The sequence below is a fragment of the Phacochoerus africanus genome, chromosome 1 (assembly GCF_016906955.1).
Source record: "Phacochoerus africanus isolate WHEZ1 chromosome 1, ROS_Pafr_v1, whole genome shotgun sequence".
NCBI lineage: Eukaryota > Metazoa > Chordata > Mammalia > Artiodactyla > Suidae > Phacochoerus > Phacochoerus africanus.
The window spans coordinates 146,155,103-146,174,025 of record NC_062544.1 but is presented as its reverse complement, the minus strand read 5'-3'; the positions used below and the strand labels follow the sequence as shown (position 1 = coordinate 146,174,025).

General features: G+C 42.6%; 1 protein-coding gene across 1 annotated transcript in view; it reads left to right on the top strand.

Annotated features, from left to right (window-relative positions):
- The window catches only part of LHFPL4 (LHFPL tetraspan subfamily member 4), a 47,879-nt gene that overhangs the window by 24,242 nt on the left and 4,714 nt on the right, over positions 1–18,923 (top strand). The window contains exon 2 of the mRNA XM_047754622.1: positions 17,830–18,066. Coding sequence (XP_047610578.1) covers positions 17,830–18,066 — 237 coding nt within the window. The remainder of the gene's footprint in view (positions 1–17,829; positions 18,067–18,923) is intronic.

Below are 18,923 nucleotides of genomic sequence, written 5' to 3'. Positions count from 1 at the left end.
AAAAGAAAAATGCAGCAGGCTAGCAGTGCAAGGTCTTCCTCCTATGCTGGGTTCCCGCCCTCAGTCCCCTCCTTAAAAGTAACCAGGATTATCAGTGCGAATGTTATACAAGTGAAATCACACTATTTCTCAGTGTTATGACTCTAAGATTCATCTAAGTTGTTGCATGAAGCTGCCATAATGAAATACCATAGATTGGGTGACTTACACAGCAGACATTTATTGTCTCACAGTTCAGGAAAGTAGAATTCCAAGATCTAGGTGCCAGCATGGCCTGGTTCTGGTGAGAGTCCTCCTCCTGGCTTGCAGGAGCCACCTTCTTGGTGTGTCTTCACATGGCAGGTGCAGGGAGAGAGCAGACTCTGGTATCTGTTATAAAGGCACTAATCCCATCTTGGGGCTCTACACTCATGACCTCATCCAACCCTAATTACCTTCCCAAGGCTCCATCTCCTAATACCATCACATTGGCTGTTAGGGCTTCAAAATACGAATATTGTGGGGATATTCACAGTTCAGGCCATAGCAAGCCTTTTTGCAGTCAGCTCAGGGACAGAAAGCCCTAGGGGACATCTAGCCTGTCCCTCCAGTAATGGGTAGCAGCTGTGGTGCATCAGGAGGGACAGCTGAGCATAAACCAAGGCCTCCCTTTAGGAGTGACCAGCTCAGTGGATGTCTCTTGAGGATAGTGTAATGGTATCATAATGAAACGCTATTAAGATATCTAAGCATAAAATGCATCATTAAAAAGCTTTATATAAAGGCACATTTGTACACAAGCATTACAGAAAACAACCCCCCAATATATTGTATATTACTTCTTAGCCCCATCCTGCGTTTATTCCCCAAAGTCAAGTATTGTTTTTCCTTTTTTTAAAAAAAAAATTCTTATTGTACTTTGCTTTTTATTTTATAATTTTTTATCTTTGTCTTTTTGCCTTTTCTGGAGCCACTCCCACGGCATACGGAGGTTCCCAGGCTAGGGGTCTATAGCGCTCTATGCCAGCGCTATAGCAATGCGGGATCTGAGCTGCGTCTGCAACCTACACCACAGCTCACAGCAACACTGGACCCTTAACCCACTGAGCAAGGCCAGGGATCGAACCCACAACCTCGTGGTTCCTAGTCGGATTTGTTGACAACTGAGCCATAACAGGAACTCCGTACTTTGTTTTTTAAACATTTTTTATAATAGTCGATTTACAATGTTCTATCAATTTCTGCTGTATAGCAAATTGACCCAGTCAAACATATATATATATATGTATACACACACATATATATATTCTTCTTCTTATATTATCTTCTATCATGTTCTATCACAAGTGATTGGATATAGTTCCCTGTGCTGTACAGTAGGACCTCATTGCTTATCCATTCTAAATGTCATAGTTTGCATCTACCAACCCCAAACTGCCAGTCCATCCCACTTCCTCCTCCCTCTCACATGCCAACCACAAGTCTGTTCTACATGTCTGTGAGTCTTTTTCTGTTCTATAGATATGTTCTTTTGTGCCATATTTTAGATTCCCCATATAAGTGATATCTTATGGTATTTTTCTTTTTTTTGTTTGTTTTTGCTTTTTAGGGCCACACCTGAGGCATATGGAAGTTCCCAGTCTAGGGGTCCAATCAGAACTGCAGCTGCCGGCCTATGCCACAGCCATAGCAACGCAGGATCCAAGCTGAGTCTTCGACCTACACTATAGCTCACTTCAACGCCGGATCCTTAACCCATTGAGTAAGGCCAGGGATCAAACCCACAACCTCGTGGTTCCTAGTCGGATTCATTTCTGCTGCACCACTACGGGAACTCCATATTTTTCTTTCTTTTTCTGACTTACTTCACTTAGTATGAGAATCTCTAGTTGCATCCATGTTGCTGCAAATGGCATTATTTTGTCCTTTTTTTGTGGCTGAGTAATATTCCACTGTGTACATGCACCACATCTTCTTAATCCATTCATCCGTCAATGGACATTTAAGTTGTTCCATGTCTTGACTATTGTGAATAGTGCTGCAATAAACATAGGGTGCATATATCTTTTTGGATGAAAGTTTTGTCCATATATATGCCCAGGAGTGGGATTGCTGGATAATATGGTAGTTCTGTATTTAATTTTCTCTTGTTTTTGCTTTTAACTTTGCTTTAGTTTCTTAATTATTTTTAAAAAGTGTAAGAGGATTTCATGGCCAGACATAGGTAGAAAAGGACTGGATATAATAATGTCATTTTTATTATTAAAGTAATATATGCTGATGTTAAACACTTTCAATAGTACAGGAGGGCAGAGAACAAAAAGTTGGTATCTCCCTCCCTTCCTCCATCACCTTGGGCCATGTCTCAGAGGTACTCATCATTAAGTTGCTTCTTTATCCTTCTAGAGATGTCTATAGAGGAGTTCCTGCCATGGCTCAGTGGTTAACAAATCTGACTAGGAACCATGAGGTTGCGGGTTTGATCCCTGGCCTTGCTCAGTGGGTTAAGGATCTGGCGTTGCCATGAGCTGTGGTATAGGTCGCAGATGCGGCTTGGATCTCGCGTTGCTGTGGCTTGGTGTAGGCCAGCAGCTACAGCTCCAATTAGACCCCTAGCCTGAGAACCTCCATATGCCGTGGGAGTGTCCCTAGAAAAGGCAAAAAGACAAGAAAACAAAAAACACAGAGATGTCTATAGAGATGCAAGCTTATGTATGTATATATGTTATTCTTTGAAAAACCAGGGTTTTAAGTTAAGCTTTTAATTTCATGAGTAATATATGAATACGTTCACTCCTTGAAAAGCTGAAGCATTGCAAACACACTCAAGTCCCCATCAGTCCTTCTCCAGAGGCCACAATTTTTATAAACTTAATTTTTATTTTTCCTGGTCTTTTTCTGTGCATTTACATACACATCCGTGAGGAAAATACATTGTGCCATTTTCTGTGTTCCCCTTCCTCCCTCCTCTCTTTTTGTGGTAAAATACACAACATAAAATTTACCACTTTGTTTTTATTTATTTATTTATTTTTTGGCCATCCCTCAGCATATGGAATTTCTGGGCGAGGGATCATATTCGAGCCACAGTATGACCTACGCTGCAACTGCGGCAATGCAGGATCCTTAACCTACTGTGCCCGGCTGGGGATTGAACCTGCATTCCAGTGCTTCCAAGACACTGCCAATCCCATTTGCCATTTTGGGAACTCCAAAATTTACTATTTTAACTCCTCTTATGTGTCTGGTTCTGTGTCATTAAGCACATTAACACTGCTGTTCAGCCATCACCACTATCTCCACAACTCTATTCCCTTGCAGGGCTGAAACTCTGTCCCCATTAAACACTAACTTCCCACTCCCTGCTCCCCCAGCCTCTGACAACCTCCATTCTACTTTCTGTCTCTAGGAATCTGACTACTCTATGTCCATCCTTCCTTCCTTTCTTTTGCTTTTTAGGGCCACACCTGCAGCTTATGGAGGTTCCCAGGCTAGGGGTCCAATTGGAGCAACAGCTGCTGTCTACATCAGGGCCACAGCAACGCTGGATCTGAGCCATATGTGTGACCTACACTACAGCTCATGGCAATGCTGGATCCTTAACCCACTGAGCGAGGCCAGGGATTGAACCCACAACGTCGTGGTTCCTAGTTGGATTTGTTTCTGCTGTGCCACAATGGGAACTCCTCTACATTCTTCATATAAGTGGAATCATACAATATTTGACCTTTTGTCACTGGCTCATTTCATTTAGCCTAATGTCCTCAAGATTCTTCCGTGTTTTTGAATGTGTCTGAATTTCTTTCCTGTTTAAGCTGAATAACATCTCATTGTGTATATAGAATACTTCCTACTGTTTTGAAACAAGACAGATCATGCACTGTCTTTTTACCTGATTATTTTTTAAAATTCAATGAATTTTATTATATTTATAGTTGTACAACCATCATCATAACTCAATTTTACAATATTTCCATTCCAAACCCCCACCCCTTCCTTCCCCTACCAACGCGTCTCCTTTGGTAACCATAAGTTTTTCAAAGTCTGTGAGTCAGTTTCTGTTCTGCAAAGAAGTCGATTGTACCCTTTTTTAATACTCCACATATAAGTGATAGCATATGATGTTTGTGTATCACTGACTAACTTCACTTAGCATGATAATTTCTAGGTCCATCCATGTTGCTGCAAATGTCATTATTTTATTCCTTTTTATGGCTGAGTAATATTCCACTGTATATTGTACCACTTCTTCTTTATCCACTCCTCTTTCAGTGGACATTTAGGTTGCTTCCATGTCTTGGCTATTGAAAATAGTGCTGCAATGAACATTGGAGTACACACAGCTTCTCAAGTCATGGTTTTCTCTGGATAGATGCTCAGGAGTGGGATTGCTGGATCAAATGATAATTGTATTTTTAGTTTTTTGAGGAATATCCATACTCTTTTACATAGTGGTTGCACCAATTTACATTCCCACCAACAGTTTAAGAGGATTCCCTTTTCTTCACACCCTCTCCAGCATTTATTGTTTGTAGACTTTTTGATGATGGCCATTCTGGCCAGTGTAAGGTGGTACCTCATAGTAGTTTTGATTTACATTTCTTTAATAATTAGTGATGTTGAACATCTTTTCACGTGCTTTTTGGCCATCTGTTTGTCTTCTTTGGAGAACTGTCTGTTTAGATCTTCTGTGCATTTTTTGACGGGGTTGTTTGTTTTTTTGATATTGAGCAGTAGAAGGTGTTTATAAATTTTGGAGATTAATCCCTGGTCAGTCACTTCATTGGCAAAGATTTTCTCCCATTCTGTGGGTTGTCTTTTCATTTTGTTTAGGGTTTCCTTTGCTGTGCAGAAACTTTTAAGTTTAATTAGGTCCCATTTGTTTATTTTTGTTTTTACTGCCATCACTCTAAGAGGTGTATCTGAGAAGATGTTGCTGTTGTTTATGTCAGAGAGCGTTTGGCCTATGTCTTCCTCTAAGAGTTTTATAGTGTCTGGTCTTATATCTAGGTCTTTAATCCATTGTGAGTTTATTTTTGCGTATGGTGTTAGGGAGTGTTCTAATTTCATTCTTTTCCATGTGGCTGTCCAGTTTTCCCAGCACCACTTATTGAACAAGCTGTCTTTTCTCCATTGTATGTTCTTGCCTCCTTTGTCGTAGATTAATTGGCTGTAGGTGCGTGGGTTTAATTCTGAGCTTTCTATCCTGTTCCACTGATCTATATTTCTATCTTTGTGCCAGTACCATACGGTTTTGATGACTGTTGCTTTGTAGTATAGTCTGAAGTCCAGGAGCCTGATTCCTCCAGCTCCATTTTTCTTTTTCAGGATGGCGTTGGCTATTCTGGGTCTTTTGTGCTTGCAAACAAACTTTAAGATATTTTGTTCTAGTTCTGTGAAAAATGCCGTTGGTAATTTGATAGGGATTGAACTGAATCTGTAGATTGCCTTGGGTAGTAGAGTCATTTTGACAATATTGATTCTTCCAATCCAAGAGCATGGTATGTTTTTCCATCTCTTTGTGTCATCTTTGATTTCTTTCATCAGTGTCTTATAGTTTTCAGAGTACAGGTTCTTTTGTCTCTTTAGGTAGGTTTACTCCTAGGTATTTTATTCTTTTGCATGTGATGGTAAACGGGATTGCTATCCTAATTTCTCTTTCTGATGTTTCATTGTTAGTATATAGAAATGCCATCAATTTCTGTGTGTTAATTTTGTATCCTGTGAGTTTGCCAAATTCATGGATGAGCTCTAACAGTTTTCTGGTAGAGTCTTTAGGATTCTCTAGGTATAGTATCATGTCATCTGCAATTAGTGATAGTTTTACTTCTTCCTTTCCAATTTGGATTCCTTTTATCTCTTTTACTTCTCTGATTGCTGTGACTAGGACTTCCAAAACTATGTTGAAGTTTAGGGGTGAGAGCGGACATCCTTGTCTTGTTCCTGATCTTAGTGGGAATTCTTTCAGCTTTTCACCATTGAGAATGATGTTAGCTGTGGGTTTGTCGTATATGGCTTTTATGGCTTTTATTATGTAAAGGTAGATTCCCTCTATGCCCACTTTCTGGAGGTTTTTGTTTTTGTTTTTAGAAATGGGTGTTGGATTTTATCAAAGGCTTTTTCTGCGTCTATTGAGAGGACCGTATGGTTTCTATTCCTCAGCCTATTAATGTGGTGTATCACACTGATTGATTTGCAGATACTGAAAAATCCTTGCATCCCAGGGATAAATCCCACTTATCATGGTTTACAGTCCTTTTATTGTATTGCTGGATTTGGGTTTGCTAGTATTTTGTTGATGATTTTTGCATCTGTGTTCATCAGTGAAGTTGGCCTGTACTTTTCTTTTTTTGTGGTATCTTTGTCTGGTTTTGGTATCAGGTGATGGTAGCCTCATAGATTGGGTTTGGGAGTGTTCCTTCCCCTGCAATTTTTTGGAATAGTTTCAGAAGAATAGGTGTTAGCTCTTCTCTAAATTTTTGATAACATTCTCCTGTGTAGCCATCTGGTCCTGGACTTTTGTTTGTTGGAAGTTTTTTAATCACAGTTTCAGTTTTAGTACTTGTCATTGGTCCATTCATCTTTCTATTTTGTCTTGGATTAGTCTTGGAAGATTGTACCTTTTGAAGAATTTGTCCATTTTTTCTACAGTGTCCATTTTATTGGCATATAGTTGCTTGTAGTAGTCTCATGATCCTTTGTATCTGTGATGCCTGTTGTAACTTCTTTTTCATTTCTAATTTTATTGATTTGAGTCCTTTCGCTCTCTCTCTCTCTCTCTTTTTTTTTTTTTTTTTGATGAGTTTGGCTAAGGGTTTATCAGCTTTGTTGATCTTTTCAAAGAACCAGCTTTTAGTTTCATTGATCTTTTCTATGAATTTCTTCATTCCTATTTCATTGATTTCTACTCTGATCTTTATGGTTTCTTTCCTACTGCTGCCTTTGGAATTTGTCTGTCCTCTTTCTAGTTGTTTTAGGTGTAAAGTTAGGTGTAAAGTTAGGTTATTTGAGACTTTTCTTGTTTCCAGAGGTAGGTTTGTATTGTTATAAACTTCCCTCTTAGAACTGCTTTTGCTGCATCCCATAGGTTTTGGATTGTGTGTCTTTCTTGCCATTTGCTTCTCTATGTATTTTGGAATTTCCTCGTTGATTTCTTCAGTAATACATTGGTTGTTAAGTAGCATGTTGTTTAGTCTCCATGTGTTTGGGTTTTTTTTGCTGTTTTTTTTCCTTGTTGATTTCCAGTTAGATAGGGTTTTGGTCAGAAAGGATGCTTTGATATGATTTCAATTTTCTTAAATTTACTGAGGCTCGATTTGTGGCCCAGAATGTGATCTACCCTAGATATTTTTCCATGTGCACTTGAGAAGAATGTGTATTCTGTTGCTTTTGGATGAAAGTTATATGAATACCTTTTATTTTAATTTTTTAGTTCTTAATTTTTTTTTTTTTTTTTTTTTGCTTTTTAGGGCTGTACCTGTGGCATATGGAAGTTCCCAGGCTAGGGGTCCAATCAGAGCTATAGCTGCCAGCTTACACCACAGCCACAGCAACATGGGATCTGAGCTGCATCTGAGACTTACACCACAGCTCACTGCAATCCTGGATTTATAACCCACTGAGCAAGGCCAGGGATCAAACCTGCCTCCTCCTGGATACTATTCAGATTCATTTTTGCTATATCACAATGTATAATTTTTTTTTTTTTTTTTTTTTTTTGCCGTTTCTAGGGCCGCTCTCGCGGCATATGGAGGTTCCCAGGCTAGGGGTCTAATCGGAGCTGAAGCTGCCGTCCTGCACCAGAGCCACAGCAACGCCGCGTCCTCAACCCACTGAGCAAGGCCAGGGATCGAACCCGCAACCTTATAGTTCCTAGTCGGATTCGTTAACCACTGCGCCACAACGGAAACTCCTTTTTTTTAATTTATTTTTATTTTTATTTTTTATTTTATTTTTTATAAATATCTATTAAGTCCGTCTGGTCTCATGCATCATTTAAGGCCTGTGTTTCCTTGTTAACTTTCTGTCTGGATGATCTGTCCATTGCTCTAAGTGGGGTGTTAAAGTCCCCTGCTATTATTGTGTTATTGCCAATTTCTCCTTTTCAGGTTGTTAGCAGTTGCCTTATATATTGAGGTGCTTCTATTAGGGGTGCACATATATTTACAATTGTTATATTGTTCTATCTTCTTCTTGGATTGATCCTTTGATCGTTATGTAATGTCCTTCTTCTTCTTCTTCTTCTTTTTTTTTTTTTTTTTCCTTTTTAGGGCTGCACTTGTGGCTTATGGAAGTTCCCAGGCTAGGGGTTGGATCAGAGCTACAGCTGCCGGCCCATGCCACAGCCACAGCAACACCAGATCCAAGCCACATCTGTGACCTACACCACAGCTCACAGCAACACCAGATCCCTGACCAGCTGCACAATGCCAGAGATCATACCTGTATCCTTATCGACACTAGTCTGATTTGTTTCTGCTGCGCCATGATGGGATCTCCCTGTAGTGTCCTCCTTCGTCTCTTATAATATTCTTTAAGCATAAAAATTTTAAAAATAATATTCTGATATAAATACTGTTACTCCAGGTTTCTTTTGATTTCCATTTGCATAGAATACTTTCTTCCATCCTCTCACTTTCAGTTTGTATGTGTCCCTAGAACTGAAGTGGATCTCTTGGAGACAGTGTATATAAGGGTCTCGCTTTTATATTCATTCAGGATGGAATGGATACAAAATCCATTGGGGATTTTGATTGGAGCATTTAGTTCATTTACATTTAAGATAACTATGGGTATGTATGTTCTTATTGCCGTTTTATTAGCTGTTTTGGATTTATTTTTGTTACTATTTTTTCTTCCTTTCTTCTCTTGTTCTCTTCTCTTGCAGTTTGATGACTATCGTTAGTGTTGTGTTTTGGATTGCTTGTTCTTATTGTGTGTGTATCCATTGTACACTTTTGCTTTGTGCTTACCATGAAGTTTTGATAAAGAAGCCTATATATATATAATGATTGTTTTAAATTGTTAGTCTCTTAATTGCAAGTGCATCTCCAGTATCCTGCATTTGTACCCTCCTCTTCTAATGATTTCTGGTTTTGGTAGCATATTTGTGTGTGGATGATTTCCCACCTTTACTGTATGTATTCCTTTACCGGTGAGCCTTGTCATCTGTAATATTTTTGTTTCTAGTTGTGACTTTTTCTTTTCCACCTAAAGAAGTTTCTTTAGTATTTGTTATAAATATGATTTAGTGGTGCTGAATTGTCTTAGCTTTAGCTTGTCTGTAAAGCTTTTGATTTCTTCTTCAAATCTGAATGAGAGCCTTGCTGGGTAATCTTGGTTGGAGGGTTTTTTTTTTTTTTTCCTTTCATCCCTTTAAGTATATCATGCCATTCCCTTAGGCGGCAGGGTTTCTGCTGAAAAATCTGCTGTTAATCTTATCAGTGTTCCCTTGTATGTTATTTGTTTCTTTTCCCTAGCTGCTTTCATGATTTTCTCTTTGTCTTTAATTTAATTTTGGTCAGTTTGCTTAATACATGTCTTGGGGCGTTCTTCTTTGGATTTATTTTATATGATACTTGTGCTTCCTGGATTTGAGTGAGTGATTCCTTTCCCATGTTAGGGAAGTTTTCAGCTACTATCTCTTCAAATACTTTCTGTGGCTCCTTCTCTCTCTCTCTTCCTTCTGGCACCCCTATGATATGGATGTTGGTGCATTTAATGTTGTCCCAGAGTTCTCTTAGACTGTCTTTCTTTCTTTTTTTTTGTCTTTTTGTCTTTTTAGGGCTGCACCCATTGCATATAGAGGTGCCCAGGCTAGGGCTCAAATTGGAGCTGTAGCTGCCAGCCTACACCACAGCCACAGCAATGTGGGATCCGAGTCTTGTCTGCAACCTACACCACAGCCCATGGCAACACTGGATCCTTAACCCACTGAGGAAGGGCAGGGATTGGACCTGTGTCCTCATGGATACTAGTCGGGTTCATTAACTACTGAGCCATGACGGGAACTCCAATGTCTTCATTTCTTTTTAATCTTTTTTCTCTTTTCTGTTCCATGTTAGTGATTTCCACTAGTCTGTCTTCCACCTTGCTTATTCGTTCTTCTGCTTCCTATATTCTGCTATTGGTTGCTTCTAGTGAATTTTTTATTTCAGCTACTGTATTTTGCATTTCTGCTTGCTTAATCCTTCTATCTTCTATCTCCTTGCTCAATGTTTCTTGTAATTTATCAATCTTTGCATCCAATTTATTTCCAAGATCTTGAATCATCTTTACTGTCATTAGTCTAAAGTTTTTTTTCATGGAGGTTGGTAATCTCCAGCTCACTTAACTGTTTTTCTGTTTTTTTCTTGTTCGCTTACCTGAGTCACAATTCTCTGCCTTTTCATTTTGTATAGATTTTTGTTGTGGTCTCCTTTTTGCAGACAACTGTGTTAGCCTGTCTTGCTTCTGATATCTGCCTTCCTTGTGGCTAAAATTGGTACAGGGGCTTGCTGCAGGTTTCCTGATGGGAGGGACTAGTGCCTGCCCACTGGTAGGTGGAGCTGATTCTTATCCCTCTGGTGAGTGGGGCTTTGTCTCTGGGTGTGATTAGAGGCATCTGTGTGCCTGGGGGTGTCTTTAGGCAGTCTATTTGTTGATGGGTTATTTGTTTCCCACCCAGTTTGTTGTTTGGGCTGGGGATTCTCAGCCCTGACAAGTGGGGCTGGATTTTTCCAAAATGGCTGTCTCCAGAGGAGCTCATGCTGATGATTATTCCCAGGGCCTTTGCCTCCAGTGTCCTTTCCCCACAATGAGTCTCCCCCTGTTTTCCCAGGAGATCCTCCAAGAACTGAAGGCAGGTTTGACCCAGATTCCTATGGAGTCTTCTGCTTTGCCCTGGGACCCAGTGCACATGAAAGCCTGTGTACACCTTTCAAGAGTGGAGTCTCTGTTTACCCCAGTCCTATGGAGCTCCTGCACACGAACTCTGCTGGACAGCAACACCAAAAACTCTGGGAGCTCCTCCTCCCACCCCATACCCAGGCATGGGAACCTGACATGGGGCTCAGAACTCTCACTCCAGTTGGTGAGCCTCTGTAATATAGTTACTTTCTAGTCTGGGCTACCCACCTAGTGGGTATGGGGTTGCTTATATCATATAATATATATTGCCCCTCCTACCATCTCGATGTGGCCCCCTCTTTGTCTTCTGGAGTAGGATATCTTTTTTGATAGTTTGTAGTCTATTTGGTTGAAGGTTGTTCAGCAGTTGGCTGTAATTTTGTTGCTTTTAAGAGAGAAGGTGAGCTCCAGTCCTTCTGCTCCACCATCCTGATTAATCCTGATTTGGCAATTCTTTGTCATTGGCTTTCTCTCTCAGGGGGCAGGTGTCTCCTCAGGAAGCCCTGCAGCAGGTTGTCCTCAATGTAAGGGGTGCCCAGGCAGGGTGGCCCCAAGCCAAAGGCCCTGTCGGGGTCCACATGTGCCGACGTGAACTCGGTGCAGGTCCTTCAGGCCCGTGAGCACCCAGCAAGCCCTCGGAAGGGCAGGAATCACTGCAGCAGGGGCATGGCGCCAGCAGCCTGAGGGCAGGTGGACTCATACCTGATTATTATGTCACAGAGCACCACTGTGGTATCAGGCAGACTGGGCCTGACTCCTAGCTTTGTGACCTTGGAACCTTTCTGGGCCTGTTTTGTCATTTATGAAATGTGGATAACAATGAATTAATACACATAAAGCCATTAGAATAGTGCCTGGCACATAGAAAACACTGAATACGTGCTTTATTTTTTAAAATTATTATTATTATTATTATTATTATTTTTTGCTTTTTAGGGCCATACCTGTGGTGTACGGAGGTTCCCAGGCTAGGTGTCTAATCGGAGCTACAGCTGCCAACCTACACCACAGCCACAGCAACGCCAGATCCAAGCCACGTCTCTGACCTATATTACAACCCGCAACTTCATGGTTCCTAGTTGGATTCATTTCTACTGTGCCATGATGGGAATGCCACTTGTTTGATTTTTTAAAAAATTATGATTGGAGACACTGCTTTGAGAAGGAGCCCCAGTTTTCTCCTTCCTTTTTGCAAGTAATAAATCCTTCCTTCTCCCTGCCTCAAAAAAATTATGACGTCTCTTTGTAGTAGATCTCATGTCTCTGAGAGCTTGCTGTGTCAGTCCTTATGGACTCACCCCTCCTTTCTACCTCTTGTGTGTATTCCATAATAGGTACATCCTTTTCAGAAAACACAGGAAGGATCACACTCTATAGAGTATTCTGTACTTTGATTTTTAAATTTCTTTCTTTCTTTTTTAATCTTTTTAGGGCTGCACCCACGATACATGGAGGTTCTTAGGCTAGGGTCAAGTCAGAGCTGAAGTTGCTGGCCTACACCACAGCCATAGCAACACAGGATCCGAGCTGTGTCTGCGACCTACACCACAGCTCACAGCAACATTGGATCCTTAACCAATGAGCGAGGCCAGGGATCAAACCTGCATCCTCATGGATGCTAATCAGATTTATTTCTGCTAAGCCATGAGAGAAACTCCTGATTTTTAAGTTTCTTAATATACTTAGAAGATTTTCCATGACACCATATACAGTAGCACCCCGTTCATTTTAATGGCTTTGCAGTATTCCCTGGCATAGATGCCCCATACTTTGTTTAGCTGGTTCCCTCTAAATAGACATTCAGTCCTTTGTTACATAGATGGTGGCATAAGGAACATCTCGTATACATCCTTTGTATACATGCACAGGTTTAGCCATAGGATAAATTTCCGAGTCAAGGATAAGAGCATTTATGATTTTTATGGGCACTGCCATGTTGTCCTCCAACAGGCTGAATGTACCATTCAGGTGCCCACCCCACAATGAGGTGTACCACCATTACAGTGATGATGGTGACCATCCAATCTACCTCCCAGCCTTGGGATAGAGGCATTACCATTTCTATGATGACAAAACTGAGGTTTAGAGAGGTGAAGTGACTGGCCCAAGGACACACAGTTAAAGTTTTTTTCCCAGTACACACACATGACAAAAATTGAAAAGGAATAATATATTATCATATCAATTAGGCCTAGGTTTGGAGGTAGGTTATAGGAAAATCCAAAGTAATTGTAGTTTAATGACACAGGTTCTAGTCTCTCATGTAAAACAAAAATCCAAGTTGCCTCCTTAGCACTGTAGGCAGTGTGTGAGTCTTATAAAACAAATGCCCAAAAGTTAGGCATTCCAGAGCTGGTATGGTAGCCCCTGAAGTCAGCAGCTCCTTCCAGAGTTCTGCTCTACCACTCCTGGGGCAAATGCCTTGTCCTTGTTGTTGAAGATGGCTGCTAGAGCTGTAGCTATCAAATCTGCATTCCAGGCAGCCAGATAAAAGAATAAAGAAAAAAGGGGCAAAAATAACATATGCACATCATTGCATATATATATCATATATGATATCTTTCCTTAAAGACACATAATACATTTGCATGCTTTTTTTACTTAGTCATGTTGCAAGGGAGGCTGGAAAATGTAGTCCTTACTTTCAATAGTTAAGTTTTCAGCTTAAAATTGGGAATTCTAATACTAAGGAAGAAGGGATAAATAGATACCATAGTAAACTATTAGTCTCTGTCCTGGTTATGTGTAAAAATTAAGCTTATCTCCATCTCCAGGCAGTCACTGTTAGCATTTCTTGAGTATCTGGGAAAAGGCTTGTCTCAGTTGTCCAAAAATTTTTTCCACTCTGCCAAGAGTTGCCATGACCTGCCCCCACTTCACCCTTAATATCATGCCACATGTCTTCTTGCCGATCTTTTGATTCTCACAAAAGCTCTAAGAAATCAGTAGGGCAGATGCCCATTTCACAAGTGAAGAAACCAAGGGCCAGATCAGTCATCTGACTGTGCCTAAGATCACACAGTAAAGAGTGGTTTGAGCTTCCTGCTGAGGCAGTACAGGGTGGGCAGTGTTTCATAACTTCAAGGAGAAAGTCTCAGTTTGTTGCTGATGTGTTCTGAATTCCACTCACATTAAGAAGTCTTAAGAGGGAGCCGCTCTCAGGCTCCTCTAGAGCGCTTGGCAGATAAAAGTATTCAGCTAGGGAAACAAATCCGACTAGGAACCATGAGGTTGTGGTTTCAATCTCTGGCCTCATTCAGTGGGTTAAGGATCTGGCGTTGCCAAGAGCTGTGGTGTAAGTCGAAGAATCGGCTCAGATCCTGCGTTCCTGTGGCTGTGGTGTAGGCCAGCAGCTGTAGCTCCGATTCAACCCCTAGCCTGGGAACCTCCATATGCTGTTGGTGTGGCCCTAAAAAAGAAAAAAAAAAAGTATCCAGGTAGAACCTAGGAACAATGTTTTTGTTTGATTATATTTATGCTTATAGTTTCCTTCTATCTATGGCAAATGATCCTGGCTTCTTCTTTGATAGTGACATAAAACTTACTTTTAAAGTAAATGCCTGTTGTGGCGCAGTGGAAACAAATCTGTTAGGAACCATGAGATCTGGTGTTGCCATGAGCTGTGGTGTAGTCCAGCAGCTGTAGCTCCAATTCAACCTCTAGCCTGGGAACCTCCACATGCCGTGGGTGCAGTCCTAAAAAGACAAAAAAAAAAAAAAGTAAAAAATAAACTAAATTCCTCTCAGTTTAAAAGTGAGTGTTCATTGGAGTTGCCGTCATGGCGCAGTGGTTAACAGATCTGACTAGGAACCATGAGGTTGCAGGTTCGATCCCTGGCCTTGCTCAATGGGTTAAGGATCTGGCGTTGCCGTGAGCTGTGGTGTAGGTTGCAGACTCGGCTTGGATCCCGCATTGCTGTGGCTCTGGCGTAGGCCGGTGGCTACAGCTCCGATTAGACCCCTAGCCTGGGAATCTCCATATACCGCGGGAGCGGCCCTAGGAAAGACAAAAAGACCAAAAAAAAAAAAAGTGTTCAGGATTTCCCTTGTGGTGCAGTGGTTTAATGATCTGGCATTGTCACTGCAGTGGCCTGGTTTGCTGCTGTGGTGAGGGTTCAGTCCCTGGCCTGGGAACTTCCACATGCCATGGGTGTGGCCAAAAAATAAAATTAAGTGTTCAAAGAGAAACATTAAATAAAAACCTGTCTGGGGGAGTTCCCGTTGTGGCTCAGTGGTTAACGAATCCGACTAGGAACCATGAGGTTGCGGGTTCAGTCCCTGCCCTTGTTCAGTGCGTTAAGGATCCAGCGTTGCCGTGAGCTGTGGTGTAGGCTGCAGACACGGCTTGGATCCCGCATTGCGGTGGCTCTGGCGTAAGCTGGTGGCTATAGCTCCGATTGGACCCCTAGCCTGGGAACCTCCATATACCGCGGGGAGCGGCCCAAGAAATGGCAAAAAGACAAAAAAACAAACAACAAAACAAAACAAAACAAAACAAACAAACAAACAAAAACCCTGTCTGGGTTTGAATACAAAACCTGTCACTTGTTAGCTGTGTGACACAGGTACAATACTTAGTTCCTCTAAGCCTTGGTTTCCTTATCTGTAAAGTGAGGATGATCATTTTTTCCACCTCATAGATTTGTTACAGGATTAAATGAGATCATGAAACATAGGAGCTTAGCACCCTGGCGCATAGTTAAGCACTCAATACTATTTGTTAACATTATCATATTACTAATAATATTAATATTATACATCTTAAATTTGTCACAACACCTCCTTGCTGCTTTGGAAGTCAGTAAGCTGTAGGGCGACTGGAGAGTGATGCCCCATCTGAGGGCCCCTTTTCCTAAGACCTGTGGTTCTCGACCAGGGACACCTTTGCCCCCAAGGGGACATTCAACTGTGTCTTGTGGCTTAAAAAAAAATGGCTCTGACTGCAGGTGGTTGCTAGAGGCCAGGGGTGATGCTAAACATCCCATTATCCATCCCACCTTACTTACCCTGAACCCTGCATCTGTTTCTGTGCCTCACTGCAGCTTACTCTTCAGCCAACTTGTTATTTCCAAGAGAGACTTGAACTTAGACTCCAAACCCTCAGCCTTGGTTTCCTCATCCAGCAAATGGGGGTGCTGAAGGCTTCCTTGCCTCTAGTTATTCCACCTCCTGATGGTTGAGCCTCTTGGTCACTTACCTGGCTTAGGCTGTCCCTAGAGGTCCCCTGCTCTCTTCCCCCAGTTCCCAGGAAACCCATCTGGTTGGTTTGTTTCACTTGCTTGACCTCTAGTTGTTTCTCGTTCCCAGAGCAGCCTCTGGGGCCCCATAGCTGCCACCTAAAACACTGCAAAGCAAAGGAGGCAGAGAGTGAGTGAGAGATGGAGAGTGCCCCTGCAGCCTGGGTCACCTTCCAAGAGTTCCCTGACATGTATAAATTCTCTATTTGTGTGTTGATTTGACTTGATTCCTCTCCACACACCTCTGCTCCTGATGGCAAGAAACCATACCTGCCAGTGTCCCTAGCACCCTGCACAGTGCCTAACCCTTAGAAGACATTCAGAATTTATTTGTAGAATATACGAAGGGAGAGGCAGGAAGAGGAAAGGGTGAAGGCATAGATAAAGAGAAGGAAGAGAAGTGAGAAAAGGAAGAGAGAAGAGGAGGGGTATTGAATGAATGTCAAATGCTGAGAGATCCAAGGAGGAAAGGGAAGAGGGAGGAAAGAGGCTGAGGCTTGAGCAGGTATAGACTAGCTGGAGAGAGGGGGGGAGGCAAAAGAAAAAAAAAAGATGAAAAGGGTGGAGAAGAAAAAGCATTAGACACACACGGCTAGAGGTACATTAGTGATGAGGAAGAGAGACAGAGAACATGCAGTGCAGGCGCACAGCCTCAGGAAGAAAGCCACTTTGAGCGCCCAGTAAGGGCTTGCAGAGGGAGGAGGACCACCCGCAGGATACTGGTGCGGTTTCCATGGAGACGTTGATGCCCTGCGCGGGAGAGGAAACGCGCTGTTCCCGGGAGAGGAGAGAGAGGAGGTGGAGGGGCTGGGTGGGTTTCCCCTCCAGGCTCTTTGCTCACCCCTGCCTCAAGCTGGAGAACCAAGGGGTTAAGGATGGAGAGGTAGGAATGTATCTCCCTCTCCCAACGGGCCCTGGGATGTGAAGGGCTGGGCTCCGGAGGCTCCTTATCTCCCACTTCCGCATCCGTGGCAGTTTGACCCTCTCCCCTTTTTAGGGTCCTGGAGGGTCTTACGAAATGTCAGGGATGTATGGGGAGATGGATGGGTCAAGCCTTCTGGATAGGCTCTTCCTCTTCTCCTGCCCCATAAATGCTGGAGTGCTCTTGGACTCGTCCTGGGCGTTCTCTTAAGCATAACTTCATTAAATCCTCACAGCCACGCTGGAAGGTAAGTACCATGATTTCCATTGCACAGATGCAAACAAGAAGAATCCCCTAAGTCATACACTAAGTGAAAGAACTAGGCTCAAACCCCATTGTTCTCGCTCCAAGTGCATTGCTCAACTGTGAATGAGACCTTTTTTTTTTCTAGCTACATGAAGGAAAGTAAAATGCTCAATGAATATTTGTTGGATACATGAAAAAAATAAAGGATGGTGAGGATGGGAGAGGGTAAGCATAAAAGGAGCTGAAGGAGGTCACTGTGGTTTGCTATTTTCTCCTATTTCCAGGAATGCTTCCTGGAGGTGGAGTTGATTTGATGGGGGTAGGGGAAGGCACTGTGCATTCTGGAAAGTTTCTGCTCCCCAACACATGAGGCCCTCCCAAACGCAGAGTTTCTGGATCCACTGGAGGTGGTTAATAAGCTCCTGGGTTGTTGGGTGGAGCAGGAGTGTGGGGCCCAGCCTTAGGGGGCTTCTGGTGGTCCTCAGGCTCTGGGGAGTAATCATCCCCTTCTCTCTTCCTTCCTGACCCTGGTGGTGGGCCCGGCCTGGTGCCCTCTCAGCTCTGTGCCTCGTGCTAGGCTGCATGATCTTCCCCGACGGCTGGGACGCCGAGACAATCCGGGACATGTGCGGGGCCAAGACTGGGAAGTACTCTCTGGGGGACTGTTCGGTGCGCTGGGCATACATCCTGGCCATCATCGGCATCCTCAACGCCCTCATCCTCTCCTTCCTCGCCTTCGTGCTGGGCAACCGGCAAACAGACCTGCTGCAGGAGGAACTCAAGCAGGAGAACAAAGGCGAGCGTGCATGCTTCCGCTTTGCTTCTGGTGGGCGGCTGGCGGTGGTGGGGGTGTGTGGGCGGGAGCACCTTAAAAGTCAAGTGAAGCACAAGTTAGAAACCGTACAGACAGGCAGACTGCCTTGGAGACAGTTTGAAGTTATCCCTCAAATCTCAACATTTGCATGCCTGACCCAGCAAACTCTTCCATGAGCATAAACTCAGGAGAAATGTTTAAGAATATGCTCTTGGCAGCAATTTCAAAATAGCCAACACCTAAATGGCCATTGACAGGAGGATGGATAAATACATGGTGATGTATTCACATCACGGCACAGTTCACAACTGTGGAAATGAATGAACTTCACTTATATGTAACAGAATGAATAGATACAGCCTGGAAACATAATATTGAGAGAGAGAGAGGAGTTAAAAAATTGAGTTCCAGAAGATGACAGAGTGATAATTTTATTTTATTTTTTTGTCTTTTTGCCTTTTCTAGGGCCACTCCCGCGCATGTGGAGGTTCCCAGGCTAGGGGTCTAATCGGAGCTGTAGCTGCCGGCCTACACCAGAGCCACAGCAATGTGGGATCTGAGCCGTGTCTGCAACCTACACCACAGCTCATGGCAACGCCAAATCCTTAACCCACTGAGCAAGGCCAGGACCAAACCTGCAACCTCACGGTTCCTAGTCAAATTCATTAACCACTGCGCCATGACGGGAACTCCGTGATAATTTTTTTTGAGCTAAAAAACTCAGCAACACTACCCTAAATACAGTTTAAATATATATGTATATATAAAAATATTGTATTTTTTTAAAAAAGCAAAGAAATGATCAATACAAAAGGTAGGTAGGACTGTGGTTCTCTGTG